General features: G+C 33.7%; 2 protein-coding genes across 3 annotated transcripts; both read right to left on the minus strand.

The window, feature by feature from the left end:
• Positions 1-1068: 1068 nt before the first annotated feature.
• Positions 1069-5670, minus strand: LOC130655917 (uncharacterized). Of its 2 annotated transcripts, none has more exons than XM_057458731.1 (2): positions 5252-5670; positions 1069-3983 (listed from the first exon to the last, which is right to left on the minus strand). In XM_057458731.1, the coding sequence occupies exon 2, from the start codon at positions 2049-2051 to the stop codon at positions 1290-1292; it is 762 nt and encodes a 253-aa protein (XP_057314714.1). In that variant the 5' UTR covers positions 2052-3983; positions 5252-5670; the 3' UTR covers positions 1069-1289. The 2 variants fall into 2 exon arrangements, with proteins under 2 accessions (XP_057314714.1, XP_057314715.1); XM_057458732.1 differs by lacking the exon at positions 5252-5670 and adding an exon at positions 4442-5245.
• Positions 5671-7473: 1803 nt separating this feature from the next.
• Positions 7474-11973, minus strand: LOC130655918 (60S ribosomal protein L21-like). Its single transcript, XM_057458733.1, has 7 exons — positions 11834-11973; positions 10082-10167; positions 8710-8771; positions 8371-8483; positions 8208-8285; positions 7822-7894; positions 7474-7583 (listed from the first exon to the last, which is right to left on the minus strand). Exons 2-7 carry the CDS (start codon positions 10146-10148, stop codon positions 7494-7496), a joined length of 483 nt encoding a protein of 160 aa, XP_057314716.1. The 5' UTR covers positions 10149-10167; positions 11834-11973; the 3' UTR covers positions 7474-7493.
• Positions 11974-12075: the final 102 nt, after the last annotated feature.

Consider the following 12075-nt stretch of genomic DNA (forward strand, 5'->3'; position numbering starts at 1 on the left):
ACGTCATCATTCTGTATATTCCAAAACGGATTCTGGCACTCAGGTTTGGGAAACTTACTCAGTTTGGTCCCAGGTTGTCCCTAGTTACGTATGCGGAAAAAATGCTTGACGTCACCACCTCGTTTCCAAGTTATTTGGCCTCAAAGTTTTAGGTGCGTTGTAATGGCTTCATTAATTTAATATCAGATATTGACGTTACGCTTTTAATGTTATTAACGTCGTGCTGTGTCAGATAATTTACCATTTGAGACAACATTTTCGGCGACATCATAGGAAAATGAACACATTTGCTTGTTACAGCCAGACAGAGAGACATGAAGTAGCCTATATAGGTGATTAGCCAATAAGGCCGTGAAGAAGTCCGGGTAGGCAAAAGATCAATTGAAAAAATAGGTTGTTTTAGGTGTTTTCCTGACGTCAGAAGTGCATATACAAAACAAAATTGACAAAATTTGCTTATCTGTTACATTAGGGTAGTGCTTGAAACCCTGATGAAAGAAATGTAATGGATCATGTGCTTTTGACGGCTGGAGAACGTATGAGATATAAGGGTTTATAATTGTTTCTGACTTTATCAAGATACAACAAAATACAAAAGTGCGGTGACGGGATTACCCGATATGTATAAGAGACAGCAGGCACTGGGAATAAAGTACTCTAAAAACTTACTTTGTTAATGAAAAAGACGACATTTTTAGTATTTTATACTTCGATATGTTGCATTTATTTACATTCTGTTGAGTATTGCTTTTAAAATTGAATTTCTTTTATCCAACCAAAGTTGACAGGTTTTTTTATAATATATAGGTTTTGTATATCGACTGTTCTCGTCATCATAGCTTTTTGAGATAGTACTTTCGAAAATGTTATTTTTAGGCTCTTGATACAATAAGTCAAAAATAAAAATAAAATTATCCTCTGTACGAACAAGTTGAGATCTCTAAGTCACAGATTTCATTCGTCTCATAGTATCAAGGTAGACTTGTAACAAAATTTCTTTAAATTCTAACTTCTAAAGAATTAACAAAAGTGTGAGTGAGAAATATTAGAAAGAAAATAGGAGAAAAGGAAAACAAAAACAAAATGTGTATTTAATACGTGCCCGTATACAAAAAGAAACAAAGAGCACTGGGATGAGGTTGCAAAATATAATCTTTACTCCGCCCAAATAAGAATAACTTGGTATAATCCAGTTTAGTTCTCCAAGATAGACGCAAATGACTCTTCTAATTTCTCTCTGCAGCAGTATAGTAGGTTTTTAAGTGAATCCAACTGTTTCATTTTTTGTTTTAATCAAGGTGGGAAGCAAAAACAGACGCAATTGCAAATAAAGTCTCGTTTTTAAAGCAACTTATTACAACGCAATCACATTTCGAATCCCAAATACACTGAGAGCTCACTTCAATTCCTTCATCGCGTATTTCTCCAAGATAGATCAACACTGTAATTTTGTAATTATTCTGGGAAAGATTTTTCAAACGATCGTGAATTTCACAGCTGAGCTCAGAACTTTTATTTTTGCATTTTTTGTGATCATAACTTACGCCCTCTAAATTTGTGTGCAATATTTCAGTTATTATCTCCTTGACAATGTCTTCGTTCAATTTTACGTAGTTTTCGTTGTTTATTGTTGTTGTTGTTGTTGTCGTTGCTGCTGACGGAGATAACAATAATGGCGATAGCAATAATGGCGACGATGTTCTGGTTGATGTTGTTGCGTGTTCAAGAATAACATCTTGACAACGTTTCGTGGAATTTCCTTTAAAATTTATTGGTGGCCTCGTAAAATCGTTACTTCTTCTATTTATTGCAGTGAAATACTTCGCTTGTTCCCCTGTCCAAGTATTAGAACGGCTTCTACTAGGATAGGATATGCTTTGTCGATTTGTACTTTTTGTTCCCATGGATACCACACTCGTTCTACGCATTTTTGATGAGATTGGTTCAGATACGGAGCGATTGTAATCTACGTTGGATATGATGAAATCTTCAAGTCGAGAAGCTCCGTCCTTCATTGATACATCAACTCTGCCATATGGAGTTTTCATCATTACAGTTAATTTTTAATCTTAGAAGATGAAAAAACGCGGCAATGTATCGTCAAAAACATTAGTCTTAATCTGTCTTCGATAATGTTTAAACCTTCAAATCCATTTATAATTAATTGATGCTATAATTTTGATTAATCGATTCAAAATATATTCCTATCCTTTACTTACTGTTAACCGACAATGGACACAGCTAAATTTGAAATGACAACAAATATGTTTAAAGCCTTTGTTTTTGCCGTTGATGGTTCGTTAGCGTTTGCCCAGATATTTATAATAGTTAAAAATATACCTTGCTTAAACATCAAGCAAAACAATACGTATTTTGACAAACAATACATCGCAACCTCCTTCACAGCGTCTTTTGTCTCTTTTTATATCGTATCGCCGTCAGAAATCGAAGAGACAACAGGGAACGAGGTTGAACAAGAATGTGTTCTTATACCTTAATCTTCACTTCATGTTTGAAGAGTATGATGTTAAATAATAACAAGAAGCCCTGTGGCGTAAAGATTTCCGCCATTAGCAATAATCTGAAAAAGTACGGAACTTTAAAAATTTTAAATTTTAATTTTTGATTATTATTGTAACTGTAAATCATAGCTAACTTAACTTACATAAACTTCATTTCTTTATAAAAACAATTTAAAAAAAATAATAAACCTGAAAATTGATGAACAATAAAAACAAAATAGGAATAACGACAAGGCTGAAAATTTATCTATTTTCTTTTTTTCTCTGAAAAACAACTTGGAAAATATCTTTAAAGGTAGCAGCAATTTTTTTTTTACATAATCAGTTACGAAAGGTTATTTTCATCAGACTACATATTCTTATTTTTTCTTTTGCAACACACTTGTCATGATTTTATAGCTATAATACATTATCTTTCACCAAAAATATTCAGTCTCAACAATTCCTCTTTAAATTAAAAATCGTGAATAATTAATTAGTTCTGCTGAATATAGCTTTAGTCTACGTGCTTGCAAAATTGTACAGAAGGAAATGACGTAATTATTAAAGGGAAACGTTAATAACATCAAAGATGGCGCATTATAAGACGATATTCATTATGCTACACTGAACGAGCATTATCTTTCGATAGCATATAAAATTTAAAATAAAGTATTGTTCATTGGATAATAAAACAATTTGTTGCACTGTTAGGATTCTTATTGGCTTAAAAGTCATTTTAGCCTCGCTCTCAGAAAAAAATTGTCAAAACGTCCAGGCTAGCCGCGCTGTCTCCATCTATCTCTCTATCTCCTCAGCCGATTTTAAAGATTCCGCCTTCGCTGGCGGATATCAAAAGATATAGGAAGCCGGCTTTAACAATTTCCGCCACACTCGTAAGCTCTTGTGAGGTTTCCGTTTTTCCTAGGTCCGTCTGTTGGAGATACAGAAGTGGGTACGCAGGTTCCTCGTGCTTGCTTTTGTTGCTTTTAACATGGTCATTTAAACCACGATTTTAAGGAAAAAAGTGTGCGCATGCGCCAAAATTTTAGACTAGCAACTGATTGCAAATGAAAAAAAATTGTACAGCTATATATATGTTAAACGAAAAACATTTTAGACATTTCAGCCAAGACCAATCCCTAATCGTGAGATTTTTTACCACGAAAGTCAATCTGAATTATATAAAAATACTTTACAAATTAGGCTATTACAAGTATTTTTTTATTTCAATTCATAATCTGTATTTAACAAATATATTCTTATTTTAAACGCATCCAACAAAAAGTGGTAATTGAGTAAATCAGCAAGCTCTTCTGTTTCATCATTGTTCCATCTTTTTTTTAACCGCTTCTGTCAACAAATCTTCACATGCAAATCACGTTTGAATGACGCTTGAAATTGTGAATTGTTGGGTAAAAATTAGTTCAATGAAATCGTGGCAACATGTTTTGTATCATAGAACAATTTGGGACTGGTTCCCTAAAATGTGAAAAAACAGAAAGTACAATAAAAGCTACCCGAATCACCCAGAACCACCCAAAATCACAAAGACGCATGCGTGTCCAATCGTTTTCAATCTTTTATAATTCAAAAATTTAACGGACCAGCCATCAACGTTCAATGGACCCAGGGTACCAACCTCGTACAGCCGACTTCCCGAAAAACGAAAAGTTTCTTTTTCAAGTCTCAATTATAAAATGTAATTTTTTGTACGAAAAAGTTTCATAATTCCCAACTTCTTACTAAATATAAGGTCTTCTACCTAACAGGAGTCTTTCCCTTTAAAGTTTATGGAATACACGTTCGATATCGGTTTGAGACAAAAAATTTAAAGAACGCCTACTCTGCGAAAACGAAATCACATTCGAAAAGTACTATCCAACTGCAGAGCTAGTGCGGTATCAAAGTTGAAAACTAAGTCTATTCTCGCAACAAACCTGACTCAACTCAATCGTCATCAACTGCTAATTCTGATATCAATCAGATGATCCATCGTCAAAAAAGCAAAGAAATCAAGAAATGCAAATTCTGTGCCCAGCAAACGGCAAAATATGCAATACCTGTAAAAGTAAAGGACACTTTTCTAAATAATGTCGAAAATCTAATCAAACTTATCTCAACGTAATAATAAACCAAAGAGATAATCGATCTCTCAACCAATAATACAATGGTTACGTATAAAATAGACACTGGTGCTTGTGTAAACGTTCTATCGATCTCTGTCTTTCAACGTCTCAGCAAAAAAGCAATGAGTGTGACATCCTACTCATATATTTTATATACATACCACACGAAAACCTGCTTGAAAAGTATCACTCTGAAATTATTCTTGAATTAATGTTGCATAGTCCTATTTTTATCTTTAATATATTATAAAAAACATTTACACCTGTGAAAAACATGTCAATTTCTATGTGCTCATGCAAGTTTTTGAAATTTGATATCTTAAGAACTGCCCTAGATTTTTATATGCTTTTCGTTAAGTTATGTGCAGGACTTTTGGGGTATGAGAGGCTTTATGTCGTACAGTTTTCCACTATGATGAAAGGCTCGTTGATAGACAAAGTAAAGTTGACATAAATTCTGTGTGCAAACAGTGGTGTTACCTGCACTTTTTACGGTATATGCAGCTTATTAGCACTCACATCACATAATTCTCTGGTTTCTGAAAGCTATGGCATGTCCACTTCTTAAGCTTGCTAAATTTAGTAATGTTTCAGAATTTGGGTATCAAAATATAATCTTACCGAAGCAGTCGACGACAATTTCTGCACACCAACAACAGAAGTACGATAGGTGTCTTTTATATATATATATATATTTATGTATTTATATCGTATTCACAGTATCAAATATATAGCTAGTTTAGCAATAAATCAATTCAATCAGCAAACTGCTTTTCACCAGCATGAAACTTTCTGGCTACCCAAATAAATTCCCTGGGTGGGAGGGAATTACCCTTTGTATATGTATTTCTATTAGTTTAAAACGCAATATAGCCTCGTTCTCAGAACTAAATGTGTCAAAACGAGAATTTAGGCTTTAGCCTGGATAAGTTTTAGGCGTCCAGGCTCTGGGCTGTCTCTATCTATCTATCTCTCTATCTTCCCAGGCGATTTTAAAGATTCCGCCCTCGCCGGCGGAAATCAATAATATCACGAAAGAAAATACTTTTAATAAATAGAAATAATAAATCCTGCCGGGGATTAATTTTTATACCGATTTCAATGTTTGTTGTTTTTTATTATTATTATTAAGCATAATATTAAACTCCGCTCGGATTTAGTAAACAAACAAGCATATGGTTAGCATGGTGAGGATTAGTTCTGTAGATATGTTAGAATAAAGACTCAGAACTCTTGTGTCAAGCTTTTTCATGAAAAGATTTCTCCCCCAGAAGAGAATTGGGATAATAGTGATAAATTGTAAAATCGATTTTGCTAAAAAGATGCTTGAAGCATATTTTAAACCTGGTAATAAGTTTGTTAAACGAGCCTACATTTTCAAATTTCATATGCTATGAGTATCTTTCCTTATAATCCTTGACATTTTTTCGAATTATTCAATAGTTTTCTGTCGACAATCTCTCCCCATTAAGCGCCATTCCTAGCCACCTGGTGTCGCGATGTTGGCGAAGATTGGGACTGCTGGATATATTAACCATCAGTGTGAATATTAGGAAAGGCTTAAATATTCGTATGTGTTCGTTTTCAACATTTTGTCTGATTCAAGATAAAATGCAATGGGTGTTATGCGCTCTCTCCAGAAATTTTGCCAAAATCTGTGTTTTCTCCTTAATTTTGATCCCAACACCTCCTAAACAACATTTAGCAACTTCATATAAACTTTGAGACAATTTTTTTTAATTATCTGCCAATAAGTGTCTCTATCACTGCATGAAAATTAATGTTATCCAACCAGAGAACCTACAGGCTATTTTATGCAGTGACGCATACAAACGAAATCAGCACATAACAAGCTTTTTTTTTCAAGTCCAAGGTATAGGCATTGTGTTTTTGGACTCCAAAAAAATGCGTTGGCTTCCAGGGGCTTCACACCAACACCCCACAAGGGGCTCTCAGCACCCCCTGAAACCCAACTGTTTTACCAACTTGCTCGTTGATTGTCTATGAATAATTTTCGGCGCTACCCGTGAGGCCTAATATTTAGGAAATTTGTTCATCAGTGTTTCCTGATAATTTGCGTTTATGGCCTAATCAGATTCATCGGAAAAAAACTGAATCACCGACCGAGGAATCTTCACTTCTATAGGAAATATAAACAAAGTGCTGCCGGCATGGTGCCCACCATAACTTTATCTCCCATTTGTAGGAAATTGTAAAAGAATTTAGGTAAATTTTCCGTTCATTTGTATGAGATTACGCGGTCAAATTGATAAAAAAGTAACAAAAAAGTAGGAGATTGTAGGAAACTCTTTTCAAACTTTCACTTTAAAAGTTGCTAATTTTGCATAACATACACAATTCATGTAAAAAAAAGAAAAGAATGGATGAAAAGTATTTCAAATTACATTAAATAAATATCAGAGTTTCTGCCAAGTGCTAGAGAATACAATGTTTATTTGATGGTCCGAAGAAATGTTAAAAACAAAATTTTGGTTGAATGAAAATCTGTAAAAGTAGGAGTTTGTATGAGAAATTATATTTTCAGGTAGTTTTTATGTGATTGTAGATTATAGGAGATTTGTCATTTTGTACGAGATTGTATGATTTTGTATGAGGGTGGGCACCCTAGGTCGGGGTAAAAGATTAGTAAATTTGCGCGAAACATTTTTAATATCCTCAAAATTTGCGAAAAACAGTTTTCAAGAAATATTTTCGTTAATGGTGACAATGGAAATTAAAGCATTTTTAGGAAAAGCACAAAATTCGCAGCATTAAGCAAAAAATCATCTGGACCAAAGTATTTAAGCATCCCAGACTTTATGTTTGAAAAAATAAAACTACTGTTATTGTATTTATTTTCTTATTAGATGATAAACTCGTATGGAATAGGCTCGACAATTGACGGTTCGTTCTTCTTAGTCGAAACAAAGTGAGCAGTTCGTGGTTGAACAGACTAAAGAAACAAAGATTGTGTAATTTAAAGTGCTTTAATAGACTTAATAGATACAAGATAATGGTTTATGAATTAAACAAGAATTTAAGGACTCAGACTGCTTTAATGCTTTTATAATCAGAGGAGATTATCCGATAGCAGTGGGTTCAGCCATTTCTGGCATCTGCGAAGAGTAATACCCTCAGCAAATATTTTTCATCATAGCCCTTCAAAAGCTGAAAACACACCCAATACGTACCTGTCTCTTGCAATTTACTTTCTCCCCTGTAGCTTTAGCTGCAGTCTTTTTTATTTCATTTTCCTTGACACGTCTAAATCGAAAATTAAATTACGGTACTACTTGTTTGCTCAAGGACAATTCCACGGCAATTTATCCATAAAGCCAGCGTTGCTTTAAACAGGCGATGAGTATTATAAACTAAACTAGTCAGTAGCCTTAGGATAAATCCATGAGTTCAGCCATCATGTTCGCTTTTTTGTGCATCCGTTGCACAGCTACAAAATTGTGCAGACAGACAACGGCTATTACCTTAGAGATCTTAATTGCTTAGGCACAAGAAGCCCTATGTTTTTAATTTAACTTGTGCATGTTTTTTTAAAAATATTTCACAACATAAACCATACCTCAAGAAATCATCTCTACATTTAGAATGTTTAATATGTTCAACTCGGAGATTTAACTTCTTAGGAATGATCCTGTTTCTGTATAAGGTAAAATAAAGATTGTTAAGCTATCCATAAAAAAACAGTAACCACAAAACTAGTAAACAAAATCTGATGTATGTACCCTAATTTTTTGTTGACAATAACACCCACAGCTCTTCTGGTAACATTAAACACACGTCCAGTCTTTCCATGGTAGTATTTGTATGGCATACCCTTTTGGACAGCACCGTTTCCCTAGAAAAATGCGTTCTGTTTTATAAAATGCTACTATACTTAGAAAAAGTACCCTGAAAGAGTTGGATAGACTCAGACAGCACAAAGCAGTTTTGGCACAGAAATTGAACTTTTAACAGTGGGTTCAGCCATTTCTGGCATCTGCAAGTGTCAATCTCTTTAATCAATACTTTCATCAATGCCTATATGTATAACTATTTCTTTGCTTAAAGAAATAAATGTATACCTTGACATCAACAATATCTCCCACACGATATACTCTCATATAAGTTGACAAGTGTTCAACTCCTGAAAAGACATAGCAATTACATCAAGTTAACATAAAAGACAAGAATCAGTAAAATATGCATGTCATTTAAATCCATGCTGGGATATGCTTATACAAAAAGATAATCAGGCTTAGAATATGCTCACGTTATGCTTATTGCCAGGCCTGGAAATTTGTAGAGTCTAGGGAAAAGATCCATCGTTACCATGATTTAAAGCTGACGTTTTTTCATTTCCGCGAAGCAGAAACGATACAATAACGATTAGCTTTTAACGGATAATAAGTCGAAAACCATTTCATGATCGCCCTAAGTTAGTGACAAGACCCACTCCATAGTGCAATGCATCTTCCCTTGATTATAAGTAATCAAAGTCACTGTGCCAACTGCCATATTGCATTCTGGCTATATATTTTTTTGGATGGATATATAAACATGTTGGCACTCAAACCGTATTTATGGTCATGGGAAATACCTGAGTAATAACACTGAAACGAAGCCCTGGGAAACAACATTGAGAAGAATTAAAAAAAAAGAACAAATTTTATTTATTAGAAACAATTGTATTTGAACACTGTCTGAGCTAGAAGCTCAAATTCTAACCTGCAACACTATACAGAAACACAAAACTTTAGAATCGTCAAAAATTATTGCTCCGTGAGAAATAGGGCGAAAGTAGGAATAAGATTGTGTGTGAAATTGTTATAATTTGAAATATTGTTCAAGGAAAACGATTTATCGTTTCGCGGGAACGCCACAGAGACGAAACAATTGTTTCTGCCAAATTTCCCGCTTTTTTTTTGATCAATAACCTTTTTTTAGCAAGATATGCGAAAGCTTCGAAATCATGAATTATGAATTTTATCTTGTGAAAATTTTCCATTTCAAATATCGCAATTAAAACACTATTTAGAATTATTCCGCTTCTTTAATATTCCAGACTCCACAATTTTTTTACGTGAGAAGGAAAAATAATCCAGCTTTTACAATTTTCGTGTTTGCCATATTATTTCTGTTATACTATTTATACCTTTTCCAAAATTCTGTCCTTTTAAAAAACTTAACCTATTGATAAGCATACTTAATTATAGCACATAATAATCAAATTTCCAAGCCGAGTATTCTTCACATTTATTTTTTTTCATATCAAGTGCATGAAATTATGTAAATTGTCGAAATTATGTAAATTGTCGAAATACAATTAAGCATACTTTGAGTTTTCAGGCTAAAATTGGATTTATAGAGCTTAAAAAGTTGGTAACAAATTTGAAGTCTTCATGGAATACGATGTGATTTTTAATTATTTATAAAAGATGTACAATGGAGTCATACCTGTCTTTCTGAATTTCTTTGAGAATAAATATCTGGTGCCTCTACGTTTTCCATGAGGATTCGTCATCTTGCCCTCCTGTTAGTGCCTAAAATGAAATCATTTTTTTAAAAATTATGTATGCCTGTTCTTATGATAAACAGGAACCTACAAAGAAAGGTTTTATACACAAATTAGGTAAACAAGAGTGAGACCATAATTTACAAGTCTTGAAAGATTTTCTGTATAAGTAGGCACCAGTGCTATCAAGTTTAATTTTTAATTTAAGTTAATGGAAGGGAAGTGTTTCACACTTTGGAAGAGAAATGTTTCAAACTGAAGACAAGTTTCTTAAAGGAGAGAAGAAAGTGTTTTTTTTAAAAGAGAAGTGAGTCATAGGGGCCATCACAGAAACTGTTTTAAAACTGGCATATATTTCTTGATATTTTAGTAACAACAAAATTTTTGTGCAACCTGGAGTTTAAGAGGCATTTTATATCAGGTTTCCATCAAAAAGGAGAGTTAAAATGTTTGCTATCAGTTCCGGTGGAACAAGTGGCAAACATTTGTCAGTTCAGGAGTTGACACAAATAGGGAAGCCACTATCCATTTCCGAAACAGTTTCTCATAATGCAGCCAGGCTTCCCATATGGGAAACTATTCCCCAAACCCAGTTATAGGAAACCGTTTCATATAAAGGCAATGGTTTCCTGTTTTAAAATAATGTATGTTTTTAAAATGTGTTTTCAAAAATTAACTCAAAGTTTCCATCATGCGAACCTGACTAAAAGAACCGCCTACACTCATTGCGTGCTCACAGCCTCTACCATTATATTTTTTTGTTTTTGTTTTCTTATTGGGAAACTGTTACCCAACAAGGCTATTTTACGGAATTGCGGAAATAGGCTATGATGATTTTTTTCCTTCAGTGAAAATTTGCAGGAAAATATTTCCTTTTCTATTGGTGAAAAATTTATAGTGCGTTTCGTAACCAGCTCATGCGCAGATTTCTTTTTATTATGGTGTCTTAGAAACCATTGACTTATTTCTTGCCCGTTTAGGTAACAGTTACCCAAATGGAAAACAAGAGGGTGCCGAGAAGCTGCAAATGCCCGCACATAAAAGGGCGAGTTCGAGCGACTCTTTAAATTAAATTGGCAGTTGTTGTCCGAAACTGCCTGCACTTTCCCGAACTCGCCCAGAACATTCCCGAAAAGTTTGGAAAACGGCACTTGAAGATAAAGGAGTTAATAAAGTCCATATATAAGTTATTTATCAAGTAAATCTTTTATTGTTTCGAGCCTATGCGGGTTTTTTCAGGCAAATACTTGAATTTTTTTCAAAATGTCGAACTCGCCCAAAAACGCCCGCACTTTTTACGGCGTATACGGCTTATCGGCACCCTTGTTTAGAAATAGTATTAAACATGAAAACTGTTTTTTCTTTTTCTTAAGTGACCTTGGCATTATAATTTTTTGAACAATAAAAAGCCCCACTAGTAAACATAAATATACTATATGGATTAGGGGTTCAGAGGTTTTAAAATCTGGTTCCTAAATGCGCAAAATGTTCCGTATTCTGGACTGACCACCTAAAATGGTTGCTGAGGTGAAGATGTTTGGCAGCAAATTTCCCTTTAACTTTCTTTAAAAAAGGAGTGATAAGTATGAATTATAAAAACAATATATTCAGAAGTTTCAGGAGAAAATAGAAAGACTATAACGATTACTACAAACAGTGATATTAGAACTTATAATTTAAAACAGAACAGTTACCCCTGGTCTGAACACCACATGCAAAGATGGCAGAGTAAAAAAGAACGAATGTTGGTCATGCGCAGTAACTCAAGCTTAAACGTGTAAAACACAGACTGTATTTTTAATTTTCTGACATCCTCAATCTTTTCGCCTTCTAATTCTGACTTCTCAACTTTTTATATTTTTCAATAAAGATCGTTTAACATATTACATACTTTTTATACACAAAATATAGATTTTTCTATAAAAATTTTTATTAT

Source organism: Hydractinia symbiolongicarpus, chromosome 8 (genome assembly GCF_029227915.1).
Source record: "Hydractinia symbiolongicarpus strain clone_291-10 chromosome 8, HSymV2.1, whole genome shotgun sequence".
Taxonomy (NCBI): Eukaryota; Metazoa; Cnidaria; class Hydrozoa; order Anthoathecata; family Hydractiniidae; genus Hydractinia; species Hydractinia symbiolongicarpus.

Excerpts from the sequence above, each read along its gene's own strand:
- LOC130655917 (XM_057458731.1), bottom strand. The coding sequence starts at position 2,051 with ATGATGAAAACTCCATATGGCAGAGTTGATGTATCAATGAAGGACGGA.
- LOC130655918 (XM_057458733.1), bottom strand. The coding sequence starts at position 10,148 with ATGACGAATCCTCATGGAAAACGTAGAGGCACCAGATATTTATTCTCA. Across the intron at positions 8,484-8,709 it reads GAGATATTGTTGATGTCAAG|GGAAACGGTGCTGTCCAAAA; the intron begins GTATACATTTAT and ends GCATTTTTCTAG. Across the intron at positions 8,286-8,370 it reads ATTGTCAACAAAAAATTAGG|AAACAGGATCATTCCTAAGA; the intron begins GTACATACATCA and ends TACCTTATACAG.